The 24,100-nt window shown below is 41.6% G+C and overlaps 1 protein-coding gene across 1 annotated transcript in view; it reads right to left on the bottom strand.

Moving 5' to 3' along the window:
• FRK (fyn related Src family tyrosine kinase) overlaps positions 1-23,898 on the bottom strand; it is a 93,513-nt gene extending 69,615 nt beyond the window's left edge. The window contains exon 1 of the mRNA XM_058173623.1: positions 23,155-23,898. Coding sequence (XP_058029606.1) covers positions 23,155-23,537 — 383 coding nt within the window. The 5' untranslated portion in view covers positions 23,538-23,898. The remainder of the gene's footprint in view (positions 1-23,154) is intronic.
• Between the last annotated feature and the right edge of the window lie 202 nt (positions 23,899-24,100).

Raw genomic sequence — 24,100 nt, 5'->3', positions numbered from 1 at the left:
TGCTTGCTTGCTTGCTTGCTTGCTTGCTTGCTTGCTTGCTTGCTTGCTGCTTTCTCCTTTCTTACTTGCTGTTCTCTTTCTGGGACTTATTTTGATGATGGACATATGGATGGACAGACAAAAGTCCAAAACATCAATACAATTTTTGCACCATTGTGTTGGAATGAACAAAAATCCTAAATTAAATGATGCTGAATGTGGAAAGGACATGGACCAATTATATCCTAATTCATGTGTCTAGGTCAGGGGTGTCAAACTCAAGGCCTGCGGGCCAAATCCAGCCCACAACTATAAGGGTCTGGTCCGTGTCACTTCGGCCATCCCAGCGGGTGTCCACGTGCACAGGCCAGGTTCTCCATCGCCGCATGCAGAGCAACTAAAGTAGTCTGTGGGACTACAGTAAAAAAATAGTTCAGACCTTCCAAACTTGCAAGATCTTTTTTTTTTCCCAGTGAGAAGTTGCAAGGTCTGAACTACATTTTTTATCATAGTCCCAAAGACTACTTTGGTTGCTCTGCATGCAGCAGCAGCGAAAGGAGCTGGAAAGGTTAGTGAAGGGATGTGGCTGCCCTGGGTGGCATGGAGGATGAGGGTTTGTCCTGGCTGAAGGGCCCTCAGATAAGCCTGGACAGGGTGGAGCAGATGAGGCCGTTCTGCATCCCCTGCCTTGCTTCGTCCCCCACTCCACCCCACCCCCATCTCATTTCATTCTTCGCCACTTCTTCTCCAGCAGCTTGGGTGCCCTGTATGGTTTGCTCTTTCTCCCATACACACACACACACACACACACACACACAATTGGATTGCTCTCTTCCTCACTTTCTCCCTGTGTCTCTCTCCATTTGCATGCAAGTGTGCTCTGTGGGACAATGAGGTTTCATTAAGTAGTTAAGTGGAAAGTAGTTTTGGGGGAAGGGAGGAGCAGGAGAACAAACACTTTTTGCACAGAGAAGGAAAGTTTCTGGGTCCCTGACTCTGCAAAAGAGGATGGGTGCCTGAATCTCTGTAATATTATAGCACCCAGGAGTGTCCATTCTCGGCACGAAAATCATGTCCCAGTCAATTCTCCTCTCCCTTCCTCAAAGAAAAGACAAAGAAATAGAGAAACCTAAAGAGGAGACAGATGTTTGCAAGGTAAGCAAATCCTTGTGGCAGGAAAGGAGGGAGAAGCATGAGGTATTTTAGTGGGTCAGGGAGGCCTTGAGGGCCACCAGTTCTATCACTAAGCCCTGTGTGGCCTTCCCCACCCTGAGATACCTCACGTGCACATTGGTCTTCTTGAATTGTGAGCTCTTAGGAAAGTATCCCCTCCTTGTGTGTTGCAAACAGCTATTTCCAGTGGGGAAAACAGGACAAGGAAAAAAGGGAAGAGAGCAAGGAAGGAAAAAGGAAGAAGGAAAGAGGGGAAGGAAGAAGAAAGAAAGAATGAAGAGTGAAGAAAAAAGGAGGCAGGGTGGGAGGGAGGGCGGGAGGGAAGGAAGGAAGGAAGGAAGGAAGGAAGGATATAATGAGACAGAATGAGGGTAAATCCTGCCTTAGCACTTGGCTACCAGCAGCTCTGCTGCCTTTTGCCATCCCCTTGCCCCCTCCTGACCTCTCCTAGTGCTCTCCTAGCCTATGAGCCCTGCCCGAGCTGCTGGAGATGATAGCCGGGACGGCGGTTGAGACCCCCAGGCTTATGGTCATGGGGGATTTCAACTTGCCGTCGGCGGGCGACTCATCAATGGCAGCTCGGAGTTCATGGCTTCCATGACGGCCTTGGACCTGACCCAGGTAGTTGCGGTCCCCACCCACATCGGGGGTAACACACTGGACTTGATTTTCGTCTCGGGACAGTGGCTAAATGATCTGGAGTTAGGGGAATTAATATCTCAACCCTTGTCATGGTCTGATCATTTATTCCTTCAGCTAGACTTTCGGACCGCTGCACCTCACCACAGGGAGACGGAACCAGTTCAATGGTTCCGTCCCAGGCGCCTGATGGACCCTGAGAGGTTTCTGACGGAGCTTGGGCCATTCTGACCCGGCGACGAACTCGACCAGCTCCTTGGTATAACGAGGAGCTGAGAGAGATGAAGCGCCGGAAAAGAAGCCTAGAGAGCGCCTGGAGGTCCAGCCGCTCCGAACCAGACCGAACAATAGTGAGGTCATATATTCAGACCTACCTAGTGGCAATCAGGGTGGCGAAACATAACTATTTCTCCGCACTCATCGCATCAGCAGATAATCGCCCAGCCACCCTGTTTAGGGTGACCCGCTCCCTGCTCAGGCAGGAGGCTCGGGAGGACCCCTTACAGGGACGTGCTGAGGATTTTGTGCAGTATCTGTCTGATAAAATTGCTCAGATTCGGGACGGCTTGGACACTGATTGGATAGATTCAGGTGGGATGGCGGAGACGAGTCTTGAGAATGTTATCTGGGCTGAGTTCGATCCTGTGACTCCTGAGGACATGGACAGGTTGTTGGGTAGGTTGAATTCCACTACATGTTTATTGGACCCGTGCCCCTCCTGGATGGTGCTAGCCACCCGGGAGGTTACACGAGGCTGGCTCCAGGAAGTTACCAACGCTTCTTTGTTGGAGGGTGTTTTCCCTGCCGCTTTGAAAGAGGCGGTGGTGAGGCCCCTCCTTAAGAAACCCTCCCTGGACCTGGCTATTTTAGCGAACTATCGTCCAGTCTCCAACCTTCGCTTTTTAGCGAAGGTTGTTGAGAGTGTGGTGGCATATCAGCTTCCTCAGCACCTGGAGGAATCTGTCTATCTGGACCCGTTCCAGTCCGGTTTCAGGCCCGGTTACAGCACCGAGACGGCTTTGGTCGCGTTGGTGGATGACCTCTGGAGAGCCCGGGACAGGGGTTGTTCCTCTGTCCTGGTTCTTTTAGATCTCTCAGAGGCTTTTGATACCATCGACCATGGTATCCTGCTGCGACGGTTGGAGGGATTGGGGGTGGGAGGCACCGTTTATCGGTGGTTCTCCTCCTATCTCTCTGACCACTCGCAGACAGTGTTGGCAGGAGGGCAGAGATCGGCCCCGAGGCGCCTCACTTGTGGGGTGCCTCAGGGGTCTGTTCTCTAGCCTCTCCTGTTCAACATCTACATGAAGCCGCTGGGTGAGGTTATCCGTGGTTTCGGGGTGGATTATCATCTGTACGCTGATGATACGCAGCTGTTTCCACCCATTTCCACCCTGAGCCACCCCAATGAAGCTGTTGAGGTGATGGGCCGGTGTCTTGAGGCCGTGCGGGTATGGATGGGGAGGAACAGGCTCCAACTCAACCCTTCCAAGACAGAGTGGCTGTGGGTACCGGTGTCCCGGTACAGTCAGCTTACACCATCGCTGACTGTGGGGGAGGAAGTACTGACCCCCAGGGAGGGAGTGCGCAACTTAGGCGTCCTCCTGGACGATTGGCTGTCCTTAGAGAATCATTTGACAGCCGTCGCCAGGGGAGCATTTTATCAGGTCCACCTGATTCGCCAGTTGCGCCCCTTCCTTGACCGGGACGCCTTACGCACAGTCACTCATGCCCTCGTCACTTCCCACCTGGACTATTGCAATGCTCTCTACATGGGGCTCCCCTTGAAGAGCACCCGGAGGCTCCAGTTAGTCCAGAATGCGGCCGCGCGGGTGATAGAGGGAGCACCGTGTTGCTCCCATATAACACCTATCCTGCGCGGCCTACACTGGCTACCGGTAGTCTTTCGGGTGCAATTCAAGGTCTTGGTTACCACCTTTAAAGCCCTCCATGGCTTAGGACCGGGATACCTTCGAGACCGCCTTCTGCCGCCGATTGCCTCCCAACGACCTGTGCGCTCCCACAGAGTGGGCCTCCTCAGGGTGCCGTCGACCAAACAATGTAGGTTGGCGGCCCCCAGGGGGAGGGCCTTCTCTGTGGCGGCACCAGCCCTGTGGAACGAGCTTCCTCCAGGTTTACGACAGCTACCCGACCTCCGGACCTTCAGACGTGAACTGAAGACTCTATTATTTCAGCATGCGGGACTAGCCTAAGATAAAATGTTTTAGCATATTTTAATGGGGTTTTTATTGGTTTCTATTGTTTTAGTGATCAGGCCATGATAATATTTAGTTTTAACTGGGTCTTAATGTTTATTTATTATATTGTTTTAATATGCCTGTGAACCGCCCTGAGTCCTACGGGAGATGGTGCGGTATATAAGTTTGATTAATAAAATAAAATAAAATAAAATATGACTGAGGATGCTTTGGTTACAGGAGATGGAGTGGGCCCCCCTCTGACCCACACACTTTGCCCTCCTGCATACACCATGAGCAACCTGGCCAAGGAGAGCGAGCACAGCAGCAGTGGGAGCTAGCCATGCCTACCCTGGCCACATCTAGCCCAGCCCCCCGAAATCAACCACAATCCTGATGCAGCCCCCACTGAAATTGAGTTTGACACCCCTGGTCTAACTCATCTCATATTTGTTGAGGGAGACAAATATCTCCATGGTTACAGGCTTGGCACTGCAGGATCCTTTTCTGGAATTGCAGTTTGCACTTTGAATGGCTTAAGTTTCCAGATAGGCTACTGGCTACTTGCTTGGACGTTTGTTCATTCATTCATACATTCATACATATATACATACATACAGTTTCTGTAGCTACTGGTCTCAGTCCAATTGACTGTGGGCTGCAAACAATATCACAGTGTGCTATATGCCTTCCCTTGAGAACAGTGTTTGTTTTGGTTTTGGTACTTGCATGGTATCTGGACACTGAAGCTTTCCAGCTTAAAATCCTGCACCTGCATTCAGGTCATACAGCTGCTGACCTTCCCATTCCAACTTAGTACAATAGCTTGAACTTCTTCTACCCTGAGTTTCATTCCTCTCTCCCATTTGCTCTTGACCTTCAAATTGCATACTTGATATATTTCTAAGCTGCTTATTTTAGCTCAATCAATTGTGACCAGATAATAATGCATTCCATTGGGATTCTGCCTTCTGGAAATAGCCATACCTTCTATCTGTTCTGCAAAAAGTAAAGGAGCAGACAAACCTGCATTCAAAAGGTTCTATGGATGCAGCATATATCAGATTGTTATGAGAATTCAGAACATGCCATAATGGATGCGGCTGATTACAAAATATTCACGAACAAAGTATTAGCCACAGCTATCCAAAGTTTTATTTTCTAAGAATGTCTCTTGAATCTCTCAAGGTCCCAGAGACATTGCTGAAAATATAGATTAGGCTGAAAGTTGTGTCTTTGCTTTGTATCATGCTGAGTTTCTCTTTTTTTTAATGCAATATATCTTTAAAAATTAGCTAGAGCAGGGGTGTCAAACTCAAGGCCCACAGCTGAATCAGGCCCACAGCTGAATCTGGCCCACAGATCTGGCCCGCGAGGCCAGCCTGGAAATAGCAAAGAACCAGCCCGCGGTGCCTTTGCTAGCAAAAACAGGGTGCAGGGTTTTTTATTTTTATTTATTTATTTTATTTATTTATTTTGTCACAACAATATATGTAACTATCATACAGAAAGGTTATATAGTATATAAAGATATAGAAGAAAAGAAAAACAATAGGACAGGAACGGTAGGCACGTTTGTGCGCTTATGCACGCCCTTATGTCCCTCTTAGGAATGGGGTGAGGTCAATAGTAGAAAGTTTTTGGTTAAAGCTTTTAGGATTATGGGAAGAGACCACAGAGTCAGGTAAAGTATTCCAAGCACTGATGATTCTGTTACAGAAGTCATATTTTCTGCAATCTAGATTAAAGCGGTTGACATTAAGTTTTTGACCTGGATGGCCTCCTGCAGCACTCTGCCAGCTAAAACGGGACGCAAGGGGCCCCGTGGAGCCTCTTTATGCCCCGTTTTGGCCAGCAGGGTGCTGCAGGAAGCATCTGTCCTGTCTCCCCCCACCCTCCCAGCCGACCCACAGAGGACAACTACAATGCTGATCCAGCCCTTGAAGAAATCCAGTTTGACACCCCTGAGCTAGAGGAAGGAGCAAGATAGGCAGCAAGGAACATATGGTCCCATATTGTGCTTACTTTCCCTATCTTCTTTTGTGGACATCATCAAAAGTGTAGGCATCATTCTCATTCTTATTTTTGTCAGATATCAACATCTCGTTTCAATCATCATTTCTTAACAATTTGGAAGCAAACTATACTGTATATTTGAGCTACTGCATATAGTTATATTCAGCTGAAAGAATCATAAAAGATATGAGTCAAAAGAATGTAAATAGCTAAAACAAAACCAAGAGCATAACATACATTTTTGTAGGTGGATTCATGCTGGGTTCACAGAGTATATATGCCAATATAACTGTATCATCATCTGTATAAGAAGTGATGAATAATATTACTGGGCATATGGGAAATAGTATAATCCCAACTGTCAATGCACATTTATATTTTTATTGGCAATGTGATGTTTTATCTGTACTCACTAAGTTTATTGGCAATATCTAACACTTAAATGTTAGATGCCCATGCCCCAAAAATACTGACTTATCATCCAAAGTGTGACAAAGATTTGAGGCAAAAGATCATCCACATAAATTGACTAAGATGTGAACTAAGTGTCATCCTATGCCTCTGGTTTTATGCATTTCTGATTTCTGGATAATGTTACCCAGAGGGCATCTTGAGTGAATCCAGTGGTTGAACAACACAATCTAAATAACAGTGATCCTACAGTCTATATCGGGGTCTCCAATCTTGGCAACTTTAAGACTTGTGGACTTCAACTCCCAGAATCCCTCAGCCAGCAAAGCTAAGGAAAGTAACCACAGTATGGGACCATATGTTCCTTGCTGTCTATCTTGCTCCTTCCTCTACCTCAGGGGGAGACAGGACAGATGCCTCCTGCAGTACCCTGCTGGCCAAAACGAGCATAGGAGGCTGCACGGGGCCCCTTGCGTCCCGTTTTGGCTGGCAGAGTGCTGCAGGAGGCCATCCAGGTCAAAAACGGGGCATGCTAGCATGTTTTTCCTAGCAAAGGCACCGCAGGCTGGTCCTTTGCTATTTCCAGGCCAGCCTCATGGGCCAGATCTAATTTATTATTTATTTATTTATTTATTTGTTCATACTTTTATACTGCCCTATCTCCCTAGGGACTCAGGGCGGTTTACAGCCAAATAAAAAACATAAATATATACAGAATAAAACATTAATTTAAAAAACTTATTCAATAGGCCAAATATTTAAAATAGAAATATAAATAATAAAACCCCATTAAAACCCGAATTAAAATTTAAAAATTCTAGTCCAGTCCTGCGCAAATAAATAGATGTGTCTTAAGCTCGCGGCGGAAGGTTCGAAGGTCAGGAAGTTGGCGAAGTCCTGGCGGAAGCTCGTTCCAGAGGGTGGGAGCCCCCACAGAGAAGGCCCTTCCCCTGGGTGTCGCCAGTCAGCACTGCCTGGCCGACGGCACCCTGAGGAGTCCCTCTCTGTGAGAGCACACGGGTCGGTGAGAGGCAATCGGTGGCAGCAGAAGGTCCCGTAAGTAGCCCGGCCCTATGCCATGGAGCGCTTTGGAGATAATTACCAAAACCTTGAAGCGCACCCGGAAGGCCACAGGCAGCCAGTGCAGTCTGCGCAGGAGAGGTATTATGGGGGAGCCATGAGGGGCTCCCTCTATCACCCGCGCAGCCTCATTCTGAACTACCTGGAGTCTCCGGGTGCTCCTCAAGGGGAGCCCCGTGTAGAGAGCATTGCAGTAATCCAGACGAGATGTCACGGGAGCGTGAGTGACCGTGCATAGGGCATCCCGGTCTAGAAAGGGGCGCAACAGATCTAAGCACCCTATGGGCCAGATTCAGCTGTGGGCCTTGAGTTTGACACCCCTGCTCCTACTAATTTTTAAAGATATATTGCATTAAAAAAAAAGAAAAACCCAGCATGACACAAAGCAAAGACTATATGGCTTTCACCAGCATACACTTCAGGAAACATATGAAAAGGCTGAGTTCAGATTCAAAGGGAAGTTTTTTTTTCCCCGCCCAAATTGTGATCTTAACCATTTCTCCTGTGTTTCCTAGATTGGACTGTTCCTCATTCTCAAGAGCTTTTTATGATAAATGGTGATAATGTGAATGGTTGTATGGAGCAATATGATAACTAATAAAATGCTCATAAAAACTTTACCCCTTTTCCTATCGTTTATGCCATTATTCTTATCTGTATGCTTTGGCAGTATATTAATTTATTAATGGCTAACTTGCAGCTAATTTACGCCCTTTGATTTGTGGACTTTGTTCTTTCATGGCCTGTAGCGTCATCACTGACAACAAGAAAAGTCCACAGAAGCCCAGAGAAATGTGTTTCAAATGCATTCCGAAGACTCATTGTTTAAGAACTGGCTAAGGAGGTCAGAGTGGAAAACAGCTGATATCTCAAAAAAAATTAACTAAGCCTTTTCCAGGAAAAGCATAAATAGCCATTAAAGAAAGAAACAGCTTTAAAGCTCACAAATGGATCATTTTGATTATTTAAATGCATGCTCAAAGCAGAAATTTTGATATTTAAAAAAACACTTCAAGTATTCAGAGATAGGTACGTCATGACTTCACCTTCTTCCTATCTGGTGCACTAGCTATAGAACTATGAACCATAGAATTACAAGATCGTGACTTATTCAGTTGGAGCAGCGAAATAAAAACTGCAAAAAAAAAAAACCCTCTGTGCTTCTCAAGCATGGGACCTAGAGAAAATTAATCATTACCACCTGCCCAAGCTTCTTACTAAAGGAAAGCTATTTTTATCACAAAGTGGGTGAAGGCAGAAAACATAAGGAAGAGAGTGGGAAGAGTAACAGTGAGCAATTCCAAAAAAGAAGCAAGAAGAACCCCAACATCTCTATTATTTCATCTCCCATTCTCTGTACTGAAGCTTTAATTTCTCTCTCTAAACACCAGTAAAAATAGATTGGATAGAAAGTCAATTCAAGATCTAAATGAGAGGGTTTCATCTCAGAGCAAAAGTATTGACTGCACTGGGTCTTCCTGGAAACAAAGATACAATAATGCAGGTCACACAGAAGTTGCAAAAAAAGATTAGTTTTAGTTTAATAGATTCTTTGTCCTGTTTTCCGATGTCATTTCCCTAGTGAATAGGGAGCACAGTGATTCATGTGGTTAGGATGCTGGGTTTGAGATTAGCAAGCCCATGTTTGAGACCCAGGTGCTACCATGGGGTGGGGTGAGCTCCCATCCTTCACTCTAGCTTCTGCTGGGAACATCAGCATCTCCCGGGCAATAGTGATGTCATCAAAGCACCCTGAGGCACAAGTGCTCCATACACAAGTGCCCTAGTGAATACACATAGAATTGCAGCCCTGACAATGCTACACAGACATTGTTCTTTATATTCAAACAGTATTAACCACAGTTTAGAGAACCATGGTTTACTGACTCAGTCATGGGCTAGACCTAAATTAGGAATGAGCATTGTTCTCCAAATTTAAAGACGCAGGATACTGTAAGCAGTATCAGTGCTTTTGAACTTTGGAGTTGGAGAAGACTCCTAAGAATACTGAAAAGAAACAAATGTATCATTAAACAAATGAACCCAAAGTTGAGCCACAAATGATGAGGTTCAGATTATCCTACTTCAGAGATATTATGTGAAGAACTAGAAGATTTCTGGAAAAGACTCTAATTCTGAAAGAAGTAGAAGGAAAGAAAAAAGGACGATCAGCCACAAGGTGAATGGGCTCAGTTACAGAAGTAATGGAAGTATTGTTAGAAGAGCTGAAGGACCAAGCTAGGGACAGATCAGACAAGAGGCGGTGGTGAGACCCCTCCTCAAGAAGCCTTCCCTGGACCCGGCTGTTTTAGGTAATTATCGTCCGGTCTCCAACCTTCGCTTCGCGGCGAAGGTTGTAGAGAGTATGGTGGCATATCAGTTTCCCTTACACCTGGATGAAACTGTCTATCTAGACCCGTTCCAGTCCGGCTTCCGGCCCGGTTACAGCACTGAGACGGCTTTGGTCGCGTTGGTGGATGATCTCTGGAGGGCCAGGGATAGGGGATGTTCCTCTGCCCTGGTCCTATTAGACCTCTCAGCGGCTTTCGATACCATCGACCATGGTATCCTGCTGCGCCGGTTGGGGGGATTGGGAGTGGGAGGCACCGTTTATCGGTGGTTCTCCTCCTATCTCTCCGATCGGTCGCAGACGGTGTTGACAGGGGGGCAGAGGTCGGCTCCGAGGCGCATCACTTGTGGGTGCCGCAGGGTCGATCCTCTCGCCTTTGTTCAACATCTATATGAAGCCGCTGGGTGAGATCATCAGTGGCTTCGTGTGAGGTACCAGCTGTACGCTGATGACACCCAGCTGTACTTTTCACACCGGGCCACCCCAACGGTTATCAAGTGTTGTCCCGGTGCTTGGAGGCCGTACGGGTCTGGATGGGGAGAAACAGGCTCAAGCTCAATCCCTCCAAGACAGAGTGGCTGTGGATGCCGGCATCCCGGTACAGTCAGCTGAGTCCTCGGCTGACTGTTGGGGGCGAGTCATTGGCCCCGATGGAAGAGGTGCGCAACTTGGGCGTCCTCCCGGATGAACGGCTGTCTTTTGAAGATCATTTGACGGCCGTCTCCAGGAGAGCTTTCTACCAGGTTCGCCTGGTGCGCCAGTTGCGCCCCTTTCTAGACCGGGATGCCCTATGCACGGTCACTCACGCCCTCGTGACGTCTCGCCTGGATTACTGCAATGCTCTCTACATGGGGCTCCCCTTGGAGGGCATCCGGAGGCTGCAGTTAGGTCAGGATGCCGCTGCTGGTTATAGAGGGAGCCCCTCGTGGCTCCCATATGACACCAATCCTGCGCAGACTGCACTGGCTACCTGTGGCCTTCCGGGTGCGCTTCAAGGTTTTGGTAACCACCTTCAAAGCGCTCCATGGCATAGGGCCGGGTTATTTACGGGACCGCCTACTGCTACCGAATACCTCTCACCGACCCGTGCGCTCTCACAGAGAGGGACTCCTCAGGGTGCCGTCAGCTAGGCAGTGTCGTCTGGCGACGCCCAGGGGAAGGGCCTTCTCTGTGGGGGCTCCCACCCTCTGGAACGAACTCCCCCCAGGACTCCGTCAACTTCCGGACCTCCGAACCTTCCGTCGCGAGCTCAAGACACATTTATTCATCTGTGCAGGACTGGCTTAGATTTTAAATTTATAGGGGTTTTTAAATTGGTTTTTTAATATTTATATTTAGATCTTTTAATAATTGGGCATTAGAATAAGTTTTTTAATGATTATCTTAATTTGTATATAAATGTTTTTATGTGCCTGTGAACCGCCCTGAGTCCTTCGGGAGATAGGGCGGTATACAAATTTGAATAATAATAAATAAATAAATAAATAAATAATCATCATGGAGCGAGTGGGGGGGAACCTTTGTGGTCAGTAAGAGACAACCATTCTTGATGGTACATAATCAATATCATTTGCAGTAAACATGTAGAAAACCTCCCATAGCTTTCTGAGTGGAATCAGTCATGGGATGCAACTGAATATAAGTGAGCAATTCAGTGCCCATTCTTTCTTTAGAATAATAGAGACATGTACAGATTTACTGCAAATTAAATAACAGTTATCTTATGGGGCCTCCTAACCTCTCTGTTGTAATCAGTGGTGTAATTCTGTGAAGTCTGCTTAATCATAATGAAGTCATGATTCCACCATGAGTCATTATCTTAATCTGAATTCACATGTTGCTCATTTTAATCAGTCAATTACATTCTTAATGCTCACTTACAATAATCAGATTTAGCTTCTTAAAATTTTTTTCAAAGAGTCATCTCGCCTGTTATTTTATTTGATATAGAAGCTTTTAGGCTCCTTTAAAATATCCCATTTGCAATGTGAGGTAAAGTACTCTGGGATAAATTACTGATATCACTTAAAGTAAAAGCTGATACTGTCTGCTATTGAAAGATTTAAACCAGCTTCTTTTTCTTTCTGAAATTATGATGTAACCTTCCCTATGTTTGCATTCATGAGACATATACACACAAAAATTCTGCCCAGCATGATTAGCAAATTAAAGATCATAGATGATTCTTATTAATGTGTATGTTTGATTATTCCACTAATCACCCAACTCACCTGTTTCTTAAAAGGCTAAAATTTACTACTATCTTCCAATATCTGCTCTTTAGCCATAGCTATGTATTTGAATATTCTACTTTTCAATTGCTCAAGTTTTTAGAATCTTTAGTTTTCTCCAGCCGAGGCACAGAGAATTTAGAAGTAGTTATTATACCACTGAACAACTCTTGAGACTATCTAATTTTCATATATGTCACCACAAATTGAATGAAAAAGTATTTTCCAGTAAGTCAGATTAATATTAAAGTTTAGTTTATTTTCTTTTAGAATTTAAGCTTAAACTGAGATATTCAGTCTGATTCCAGTGGAGCCCATCATGGACTCCCTCTTTCCATTATCAGTTGACATTATAAACAGAACAGAACGGGATGTTAGCATGTTGTAAAGTAATTTCAAAGGATTACTTTTACTATCAATACTAATACTGGGCCTTTCATGGTACAATGGGCATCTTTGGAAATTAAAAGCAGGGTTTTTGGTTTGGAAGAGATGTTCCCAACCTAGGTAAAAATCATACAAAGAAAAGAAGAAAACTGCAGCATAAGATGTATCCAGGACAGGGGTGAAATGCTCCCGGTTCGGCCTGGTTCGACCGAACCAGTAGCAATGATGGCCGGGTGGTTTGGAGAACTGGTAGCGATGGCAACTCGAGACTCTGCCCACCCTCCCAGTCATTGTTACTTCCTGGTTTTAACCAAGAAGTAACCTGTTTTTTACCCTCTGAGCATGCTCAGAAGGGTTTGCGCATATGCAGAGGGTCGGCGCACACATGTGGCGCGTGCACTTCCAAACCGGTAGAGAAGATAAGTAGATTTCACCTCTGATCCAGGGGAATTACTGGGACCTGATTCTTATCACCAGTTAAGTTCTGGTATATTGGGATTTGGTCACTGGCCGCCACCACCATAGTGGCCATTTTATAAATGGAGAAGTTAGTTTATAAAAGAGTAAGAAAAGAACCCAGAGGATGCTTTCAAAATTCCAACTGTGCTCAAAAGGCTTCACAATCTGAGGGAGAAATTTTGATTACTGTAATTCTATTTTGACAACTATCCCACCAGATCACAATTAGATCTTAAGGCAAAAGTAATATAAAACATTTATGCTCTTTCCACATACCATTTTCCCAAACATCAACATTTAATAATATTTAAATGCTATATCTAGGCAACTATGACACCTTTACCCATGCTGTTTTGCAATGATGCTTCAGAAATATTTTATCATCATTTTTTTTTGCAAATCTGTATATATCTATACATTTTTCAGCTACCTTTCTTTATGAAATTGAATTATGAATTCAATTCTAGTATTCCAGATACTCGTACCAGAATGATTCTTCACTTCCTATATCATGACTAAAATCTTTATAAGAACTTAACTGATTCAAATAAGGTAAAATTGCTCATTCAAGTTGAAAGCATTGCTCGATAGATAAAATATATACTAGAAATCCAGATGTATACTGTAGTTTTCATTTTTCATATAAAAACTATCTGAGATTTTCATATAATAACTATCTGAGATTTCCATTTACTGGTATTTGTTTCAAATTGCTGAACTTTTATTGTTTTATAGTGTTTGTTCAGTAGATTGTTATATTGATTTTGCTGCTGTTATCACCCTGAGCCACTTTGGAAAAAGTTTGCATTAAAAACTTACGCAATTATGCAAAATTAAAATTGCTAGAATTTTATTTCACAAATGAAAACAGAACTTAAAAAGTGCCTCTGAAAATATGCAGAACGTTGTTATTGTTATTATTATCATCATCAGAATAGAGCGGGAAGGGACCTTGGAGGTCTTCTAATCTAACCCTCTGCTCAAGCATTACCCCTATACCATTTCAGATAGGTGGTTGTCCGATCTTTTCTTAAAAACCTCCAATGATGAGGCACCTACAACTTCTGAAGACAAGCTGTTCCACTGATTAATTGTTCTCACTGTTAGGAAATTTCTCCTTAATTCCAAGTTGCTTTTCTCCCCTTGATTAATTTGCATCCATTGTTTCTTATCTATACCTGTAACTTTGGTTTTTCCTGCCTAGGTGTAAAACCTTGCTTTTCTCCACATTAAATTTTATGTTGCTGGATAGAGCCCAAGTCCGTCAAGATCTTTTTAAATCCTGAGCTTGTCTTCTGGGGTGTTGGCTATTCCTGCTAGCTTAGTGTCATCTATAAATTTGATGAGTTCTGCTTCTATTCCCTCATCTAAGTCATTTATGAAGATATTGAAGAGTACTGGGCCTAAGTTGGAACCTTGTGGTACCCCACTGCTTACTTCTCTCCATGTACATGAAACTGCCAACACAAAGCAGTGAAGTCATGTTGATGTTTTGCTTAATGATTACATCACTTAACAATGGAAATTTTGGTCCCAATTAGGGTTGTTAATTGAGAATTACCTATACAAACTGATATTTGATTTAATTTTTATTTGTGCACCCTAGTTTTTTTTCTGAGTTTGTACAAAACATACACTACTAGAATACCATCAATAGTGAAAGACCAGGACCACAAGCAAAGTGTCAATTAAACTGATTTATTATTACTCATGCCTGGCACAAGAATCTACTCAACTAACAGATAGCACTATTGTTATGCTAGATAAGAATCAACAGAATTCAAAAAGGGATTGGGCTTAGTCTGTTTGTGCCTACATAGTGACTCTAAGCTGATTCCTCTTTTGACTCCCCCTCAGGTTCTGCCACTACTTCTCCTATATAACCATCTTTGTATCTCATGCCTTTTATTTATAATTATCTCCCCTTATACTGCCATGCTCTTCAAACAATTAATATCCCCTTTAATAATTCCATTCCTCTCTTCCCTTTTCCCCTAATTAGTCTATTCCCATATCTCAAAATTCCCCCCCGATAATAACCCTTATAGCATTGCAATGTTCTTTTCAATATGATAGTTCTTTCCATGGGTAGAAAAACCTGAAAAACAATTGTGATTGTGGTTTTTCTTTTTTCTCCTGAAAGGAAAGGAAAGGAAAGGAGACACATCTTGCTGCAGAAATGGAAGTCTTATTTTTGCCTCACTAAACTGTCCTTGCAGTATATTAAATTTCTTAAGAATGCTTACTTTTACAGATTCCCCTTGTCACAATGTAACATCAGTTTCCTTTCAAACCAACCACTCAGATGTATTTGCAAAAAAATCAAAAACCCACAGTATGCTCTGAAAATCATTGAGGGTGGAGAGAAGGAAGGCTAGCAAATATGTAAGAAAAGATACTAAGCCTTTTTTTTTCTCCTTCATCTTTTAGAAAACAAAGGAGGATTTGTTGTGAACCAGCAATTCCTACCTGGACTCGGTTATTACCGCAGTCCAGCTGGACAGCATTTGTTGTCTATAATACATTGGCAGAGGGTTATTATCATGTTTAGGTAAAACAGTTATCACTAATACATCAATGGAAGATGATTTATTGTTTCTCTGATATTTGTTTTGCAGTGCAGATTATTATAAAAAGAAATGAAGGATGAAAAAGAGGGATCGAACTTTTAATTAGCACACTTTGAAACCCCGAAGTGCTAATTTACATGCATTGTTAAAATAAATCTACCACTAGAAAATTCAGGCTTTCCTTCCTTTCTGAGGACAGCAGATAGTTAGGATACTTAAAGTAAATATTACTGATGGGATTTAAATAATATATGCATTATATCTATATCCATACCACTCTCATTTAGGTCATTAAACATAAGCCACATCACACACAGCAAGAACTTATTTCTAAATATGTTTCTTAAAATCTGAAATATTAGCGGAGGGGGGGAAGAGGGAAGGAAGGTAGGTATTAAATTTTTTAAATTTCAAAAAGCAACAAATACAAAATAACAAAAAAGGGTGTTAGGAAGGGAGGGGGAAATCAAAAGGAAAAAGAAGTTAAAAAGTGACAAAAAATAGAAGAGGATATTTTATTATATACAGTAGTTGTAGAGCTGTTTTGATTGTTATATTTGTATATTTTACATTACAATTTTGTATTTTTGTTTTACTGTAGCAATAGCAATAGCATTTATATGCAATAGCATATAATGCTTCATAGAGCTTTACAGCCCTCTCTAAGCTGTTTACAAATGTCAGCATATTGCCCTTAACAATCTGGGTCCTCATTTTACCAACCTCAGAAGGATGGAAGGCTGATTCAACTTTGTATAGGTGAGAATCAAACTACAAAACTGCTGGCAGCAAGCAGTCAGCAGTAGTAGCCTGCATACTGCATTCTAACCACTGTACAAGTACAGCTCTGTAGAGTAGTCAGTTATATTATTATATACTGTATTATTATATCTTTACTGAAGAAAATCTGAATAATATATAATCTTGATGAACTGAGTTATATAAAATAATCTTCAATGGAAAAAAATCATTCAGATATATTTTAGAAGAATCAAAAATATTTTAGAAAAAAATATGTCCTTTGTGTTATTTTAAATTTGTAGATAAGTAATTAAAAGCCATTACTTAAAAATACTCCTGCTCTTTGTCTCAACTGGTTAAGTACTTTAGAAGGCAGTTCTACTTTTAACTGCTCAATAAAACTTTAGTTTTATAATAAGCTGAGTTAAAACTCTAAAATCATCATATTCTTTAAAAACTCTTATTAGTTATAATCATATTTCATGGTTCCAGTATGTAGTTTTGAAAATTAGATATAATAAATTACTTATGTTAGTAAAACCTTCAATCTCTGAATTGGCTAATATAGACAAATGTCTCCAAATCCCCAATAACTTGTCATTCAGTCAGCTCTTGGAAAAATTGCATTTTTTCACCCTTTCTCTATTTTGGTACATATTTCTACCTACAATAAAAACAATGGAAGTTATTACTAGGTTTCTAAGGTAGCACAGTGGAAATTGCTTTTGTCTTGATGAAAAGGCTGGATACACCCGGATCACCAATCTACCCACACGAGGAGCCAATATATAAATGCTAAACAAATGTGAAAGAAAACAATCCCTGAAAGATCATATATTATTTTTAACTTTTTGAGCCTGGTCAGGGTTTGTTTTCCAGTTGCAAAATAATAGAAGACAATGGCATCAATAGCGGGATGCAAATACAGATGGTAATAGAGCTTTCTCCAGATTGGTCCTTGTCAATCTATTGAATAAAGTTCCCATATTCCCAGGGGAAGCTCCTAGAGGTCACCCTTTCAGCTACTGATATATTCAACACTGGGCTAATAAAGCATTTCTCTCTGTGAAATAAAGATCAGGGGTCGTTAGAAGAAAGTGTTCCTTTTATGGAGAAGTTTTTTTTCTACATTCACATTGATTAAATGAATGAGAGTCTGAGACCCAAGAATGAGAGAGAGTGTGTAAGGGGCAAAGAGCTACCATATTTCTGGAATATAAGATGCACTTTTCCTCCCCTAAAAGAGGTTGAAAATGTGGGTGCGTCTTATACTCCAAATGTAACTTTTTTGAAGCTTTTTTCAGCCCTAATGAGACCCTAGTGAGTGAATGTTTTTCTCATTGCTTCACTCTCCAAAGATCAGCTGTGCATTAGGGCTGTTTTTCAGGCCTAACAAGATGCTAGCGAGCAAAGTGATCTTCCGGGCTTTGCCCGCTTTTCTCATTGCTTCTCTCTTCGAAGATCAGCTGTGCTTTAGAAGCTGTTTTTTATCCCCAAAACCAGCGAACTAATGTGCTGAAGCTGACCAGACTAAGGACGCTAGTCAGATGAATACCTGGTAGGTAGAATTTTTTTTCATATTTTCCTCCCCAAAAACTAAGGTGCGTCTTATACTCCAGTGCATTTTATGCTCCAAAAAATATGGTAGTTCCACACAGAAACACTTCGAAATTACTGATTTATTGCTTTAGCCTATGCACTGGTGAAACGAATGGTTTGCACCTGTGTAAAACCAAGGTTCAACAGCATTCAAGAGCGGTTGGAACTTAGTTCTCTTGTGACAGTGTAGAGATTCTAAGCTGACTCCCCTTTGGACTCCTTCTTCTGGCCCTGCCAATCTCTCTTCTATGGGAAAAGACAGAAGTTATACTTTAGTGGTAGATGCTACATACACCGTAGACTACTCATGGATGGCAAAGTTTAATCAATTTCTTGGGCATGGCCTTTCTCTTTCCTACATTTCATATTGCATGGAGTGATTCCTCAGCATTATTTCTATCTCTAGCCAAGTAGCTGATTCTATATAGCTCTTGTTAGGAACACATAAAGGTAATCCACAACTTGCAACCATGCATTTAGTAACCATTTAAAGTTACACCAGCACTGAAAAAGGTGGCTTATGACTGGTTTTCACACCTTCAATGATATTAGGTTCCCCATGGTCACATGATCAAAATGCTTGGCAACTGGCATATATTTATGACAGTTGCAATGTCCCGGGTCATGTGACCATCACTTGTAATCTTGCCAGCTGGCTTCTGACAAGCAAAATCAATAGTGGAAAGATTTGCTTAACAACTGCCTGCTTTACTTTACAACCGCAGTGATTTGCTTAACAACTATGGCAAAAAAGATCATAAAATAGGATGCAACTCACTTAACAATCTTGCTTAGCAAGAGAAATGTTGGCCTCAATTGTGAGTGTAAGTTGAGAACTACCTGCAGTGATGTAGGTCCTGGTCTATAATTGGAATATTACAATATTCTTTATTGGTCAAGTGGGATTGGAATTTGTCTCCAGTGCATAAACTTTCAATGTACACACAAACAAAATGATAAGACATAGATCATAAATCATAAAATACAATCATAAATCATAAGATACAAACAACAGGTGATAAATCATAAAATACCAATAGGGGAAGGTAGTAGGAAGGATGAGAAGATGAGAAAGATAATAGCAATACAGGGCTAGGTAAATATCTTTAAGCATAAGACAGTGCTGTGGGAGTTAGATGTTTAGCAGAGTTGCTCAGCATGGGGAAACCAGAGACTGTGAGTTCTAGTCTCACTTTAGATATGAAAGTTGGCTGGGGGACTCTGGGCCAGTCATGCGCTCTCAGCTCAACCCACCTCACAGGAGGTTTCCCCCACATATTGTGGGGAAAACACAATATTATATTACTTATAAAGTAATAAAGATGGGATAAAAATCTAATAAATAAATCTGTTTGGGCTTCTGGCAGAAATTGCCTTGTTTAAGAGAGATATAACACTGCATGTATACTATTTCACAATATTGTATAGATATAATAAGCTAAGAAAAAAATACAACAACTGTCCTTAAACAACATGATTTATTTTGTAGCTTGATCATCAACATGTCAAACAGTAGTTTTTGTTTTTTAATTACTGAGAACTACTAAATCTCTGGAGCATTAGAAAAGATTTGTTTGGATATGGAACTCATCCATAAGCCCATCCTTCCTGTGAATTGCATGTCTTCATTAACAGCTCTGAATAGTGTGACTCCCCAGGTTTGCTCAAGTTTAGATAAAGATAATAACAAAGGAACTACGTAGATAGGATGTTATGAACTGCCTTGGCTTAACAGGGGAATGGAAATCCTGATGTTAGTGAAAAATATCACACAGCTAGTTCTGTAGCATTTTGTGGAAAATAAGCATTTTATTGTTTAGTTGGCCTGATGTGTGAAAACACTAAGATAGATAATAATGTAGCCTTCCCCAGCTAGGCACTTGAGGGGCATGTTGCATTACAACTCCCATAAAAACAAAATACTTTTTTTTTTACATCCACATTGTGCTCCTCAAAATGACAAGAGATGAGTGAGCCTCAGATACTTCATGACATATACCGGTATATTGTGCTGTAATTTTCTTGTCATGAATCAATTGCAATCGGTGCTAAATTTTAAAGGGTGATTTTTGAGGTACATATGTGCTTGCATCAAACTTAAATCCTAATGGGTGCATGGAGACCTCCCGTCCTTTATTTAACTAAAAATAATAAAGACGTTTGATATTGCCTTTGCTCAGGATTTTTTTTAACCTTCCCAGTCTTGCCTAAAATAGGACCCAGGGAATTCTCTGGCCCAATCCTGCTTAACCTCTGAACTTAGGTAAGATTGGCCTGATAAGCCCATATCTGAGAGCTGGCAGCATGCAGAAATGGTCATTATGTAAAGAGTATTACTTCCTTTCCAGGAATAAAAGGCCGTGCTAAGAATAAGAAGTCATTATAAGCATTTTTTCCTAATGAAATTTCCTAATTCATCTGCAGATGCTTCCATTGGCAGCAAGCATTCCTGAAACAGACGAGTGACACACACCTGGTATGTTTCTGATAACAGCAAGAACACCTAGCAGACTACTGATATCAACAAAATCTTGTTTATGTGAGGCACAGAACAGGTGTGTTGAATTAACTTCAGCCAAGTAGTTAAGCAAGAAGACATTATTTCATTTGTTTTACCAAACAATAATAATTAAAACACATTTATTTCTCATTTATTTATTTCTAAAATGGACTATATCTGAACATATTTCCAAACAAATATTTTCCCAGGGAATCTTACAAAATCCTTAGAAATCAACATGGGGAGAACCAAAAAGGAAGGGGAAGAAGAGGAGGAAGAAAAAGAGCAAGAAACGTAGTGTGTACAAAAAGCAGTAAGTAATCTTTTGAATAGCATTTGAATATATGGCAGGCGGTAACACACTATTCATTAAAAAGTACAGTTGTAGCATAGATGAAAAGTTGGCATGAAAAACCCTCAGAGTTAGAATGTCTTTTCCTCAGCGCATCAATTCTCAAAGTCAATTCCAAACAATTTCTCTAGGACAGTGTATCTCAATCTTGGCTGGCAATGTTAAGATGTATGGACTTCAACTCCCAGAATTCTGAGAGTCAATGTCTATACACTATATAGTTGCCAAGGTTCAGAAATGCTGCTCTAGAAAAAAATTCCAGAAACAGGGGAGCAACTGTGAGAAGGCTCAGTCCTGGATATTCATGACTTATGTAACAGAAGGCATATTAATCATATGCTGCTGAAGATCGAGTCATATACCAATGAGCAGGATTTATGAAGTCTTAAAGCTCAGGCCTGCATTTGGCTTAGGGCTCACACACATTATTGAAACATGTATAATGGCAAAAGATTATATTTATTTCCTTCAGATTTCACTCCACCCATCTTTTTCTTTAGAAGGTAGCTTAAACTCAAGTAGCTAAACAGCTCCATATGTTTGTTCCAATGAAAATAGTAAAAACTCATAACTTCTAGTAGCTGGGTTTTTTTAAAAAAACTGATTGTATAGATGATTTTAATCCCAATTAAAAGTTGGGGAGTTACTGTATATGCTGCTCAAAATTGGCAGATTGGAAAGTTCTACAGATAGTTCTTGATTTATGACTGCTCATGAATTTTAAAGCAAGAAGTTAATCTATTTCATATCTGTAACTCTATTGAAGAAAATTGGAAATTACTTTCCCCCTTTCTCTGTGACTTTTTTTTTCAGTTCTTGTGCCATGAATTATGCTACAATGTATTACTTTTTAATAATATCAAAACACATTTGTTTTTATTTTAGTGAATTAAGTTGAGTATGCACAGCACCTAAATCCTCAAATGCCCTTAAAATCAGAGCAGATGTGCACCAGTGAATCATATCCACTTCTTAAAACTCCCTGTAGTAAGACAATTTCTTTCAGCATGTATTTCTTCATTCAATAATGAATGCAAATTGCAATGAGGAACTTACAGCCTTGTTTTATCTATTCATGCAAATAAAACCTCAAACTTACTGGACTAAGGTAAACAAGGAGCAATCAAGCTGCAATTAAGTCTCACCCGTCTTCATTGCCAAACTAGTTTTCTAAATATTTGAATAATTAAAATAGCAATCCTAAAACTCAGGAGATCTGGAATGCTTCACTTTTTAATGGGCATAGATATTGTATTTCCACTTTAAAAGCCATTCAGTTTCGGCTGTATGCCTCCAAGTCACAGCTAAATAGAAAGTTGTTCTCTTCATGCCTTTGGGCAATCCCAGGGCAACAATTAACCTTTTCAAGTTATGATGGCAGGGAAAAAAAACCACACCGAAGAGTTTTGCAGCCCAGAAAGCCTGTTCAATGAAGGGAAAGTCCATACCTTCCAAGAGAGGTTCACTTTATTGCTATCTAGGTACCTCAATAGTTACTGTTAAATGAGGTGTGAAAGAGATTCCATTTGTCCTGTTTCCTCTGTACTTCATCCCTAAAGCAACAAAGAGTACATCTGCATATACCTATTCCACACATAATAATTCATTAAGAAACAAATCAATTCATTCTGAGAAAGGGAAACATTAATATTTGTTGCCAAAAAAAAATCAGTTTGTATGGACTACTAATATAATATCAGTCCCAATCTCTATTGAAAATAATGGATAAATTAGGTCTACTCAAATGTTATGTTAGACAAAAGCCCCACCCCAATATTTGGTTGCTTCTGGTTTCTCAAAAGGGCATTCTCCATATACTTAGCTCCATATAGTTGACCATTTCCCCAAGACTATTTTGTTTGGTAATTGCAGTATACAGTAGTACATTATCTAGATCAGGGGTCTCTAACCTTGGTCCCTTTAAGACTTGTGGACTTCAACTCCCAGCTGAACTCCTCAGCAAAGCTGGCTGAGGAACTCTGGGAGCTGAAGTCCACAAGTCTTAAAGGGACCAAGGTTGGAGACCCCTGATCTAGATATCTACAGGTAGTCCTCGACTTACAACAGTTCGCTTAGTGACTGTTTGAAGTTACAATGGCATTGAAAAAAGGGACTTATGACCATTTTTCATACTTACAGTCATTGCAGCATCCCTATAGTCACATGATCAAAATTCAGACGCTTGGCAACCAACTCACGTTTATGTGAGTTGCGGTGTCTCGGGGTCACGTGATCCCCTTTTTCAACCTTCCGACAAGCAAAGCCAATGGGGAAGCCAGATTCATATAACAACCGTGTTACTAATTTAACAACGGCAGGGATTCACTTAAGGAATGTGGCAAGAAAAGTCATAAAATGGGGCAAACCCCACTTAACAATTTTCTCACTTAGCAACATAAATTGTGGTCGTAAGATGAATATGGCCTGCATTTCCTCTAGCTCTAGCTCTACATCTGTATCGGAACTTACGGTTCAGCTTCAATACTCTGGTCGGGAGCAACATAGTTAGCTGGGATATAGCCTTGCAGTTTTTGTCCAGGTCCGGCAAGACCATTCTCCACAAGCAGGTTTGCAAACCACCAGCCCTCCTGTGAGGTATCCAGCACTTCAAGCTTATCTCCAGGTTGAAAACTCAGATCATCCTCAGTCCGGGCTTGGTAAGGAAACAAGGCAACAAATCTGCAGCTCTGTTTTACCGTTCTGAGTGGCGGTGATATCGGTGGTCCTACCGGAGAGCCACTTGTTCCATCGCTTGTCACCGTCTTACCTCCTGACCTGCAATCACAAACTTTGAAAAGCCAGAGCAGGTAAGACTCCAAACTTCCACAGTTCTTCTGGCAGCAGTTCCCCATGCTGTGGCTCCTCTTACTTGCTAGCTTCAATTTCTTCAGCTTTTTTCTTTCTCTCTCTCCTGTCCCCCCCGTTACGCATTCACAAATCCTTGAAAACTATTTCTTTCATTATCTGTCATTTCCAAACTCATCCTTCGAGCCCTTTGAACAAGATAGAAGCCAAGGGACTTTGCTGGAATTAGCGAAGATCTTTTACTTGGACTTCTTTCCTCTCAATTTCTAAAAACAAAAAGTCTTCCCCAAGAGTTTCTTCCTCGTCTTGTGGCTACTCGCTCAGGACTGAAACCTGAGCAATGAAAAGCAAATCTTTGTGTCAGGGGAATTTTTCACTTCCTCTTCTGATCATTCAGAAAGACCTGAGCCATTCTCCTGGGAGCCAAAAAAAAAAAAAGATAAAATAACCAAACAGAAGCAGAACAGAATTTCCAGTTAAATCTCCCTACCTTTCTTCCTCCTAATACTCTTTAGTCTCTCAAAGATATACTGTGACTAGTGCAGAGACCAAAACCGTGTCACTCTTGGTAATGAATAACCAATCAGACTGACCTTTTGTGTTAATAAGC

Source organism: Ahaetulla prasina, chromosome 1, assembly GCF_028640845.1.
Source record: "Ahaetulla prasina isolate Xishuangbanna chromosome 1, ASM2864084v1, whole genome shotgun sequence".
NCBI classification, from domain to species: Eukaryota; Metazoa; Chordata; class Lepidosauria; order Squamata; family Colubridae; genus Ahaetulla; species Ahaetulla prasina.
This window is presented reverse-complemented; position numbering and strand designations above follow the sequence as displayed.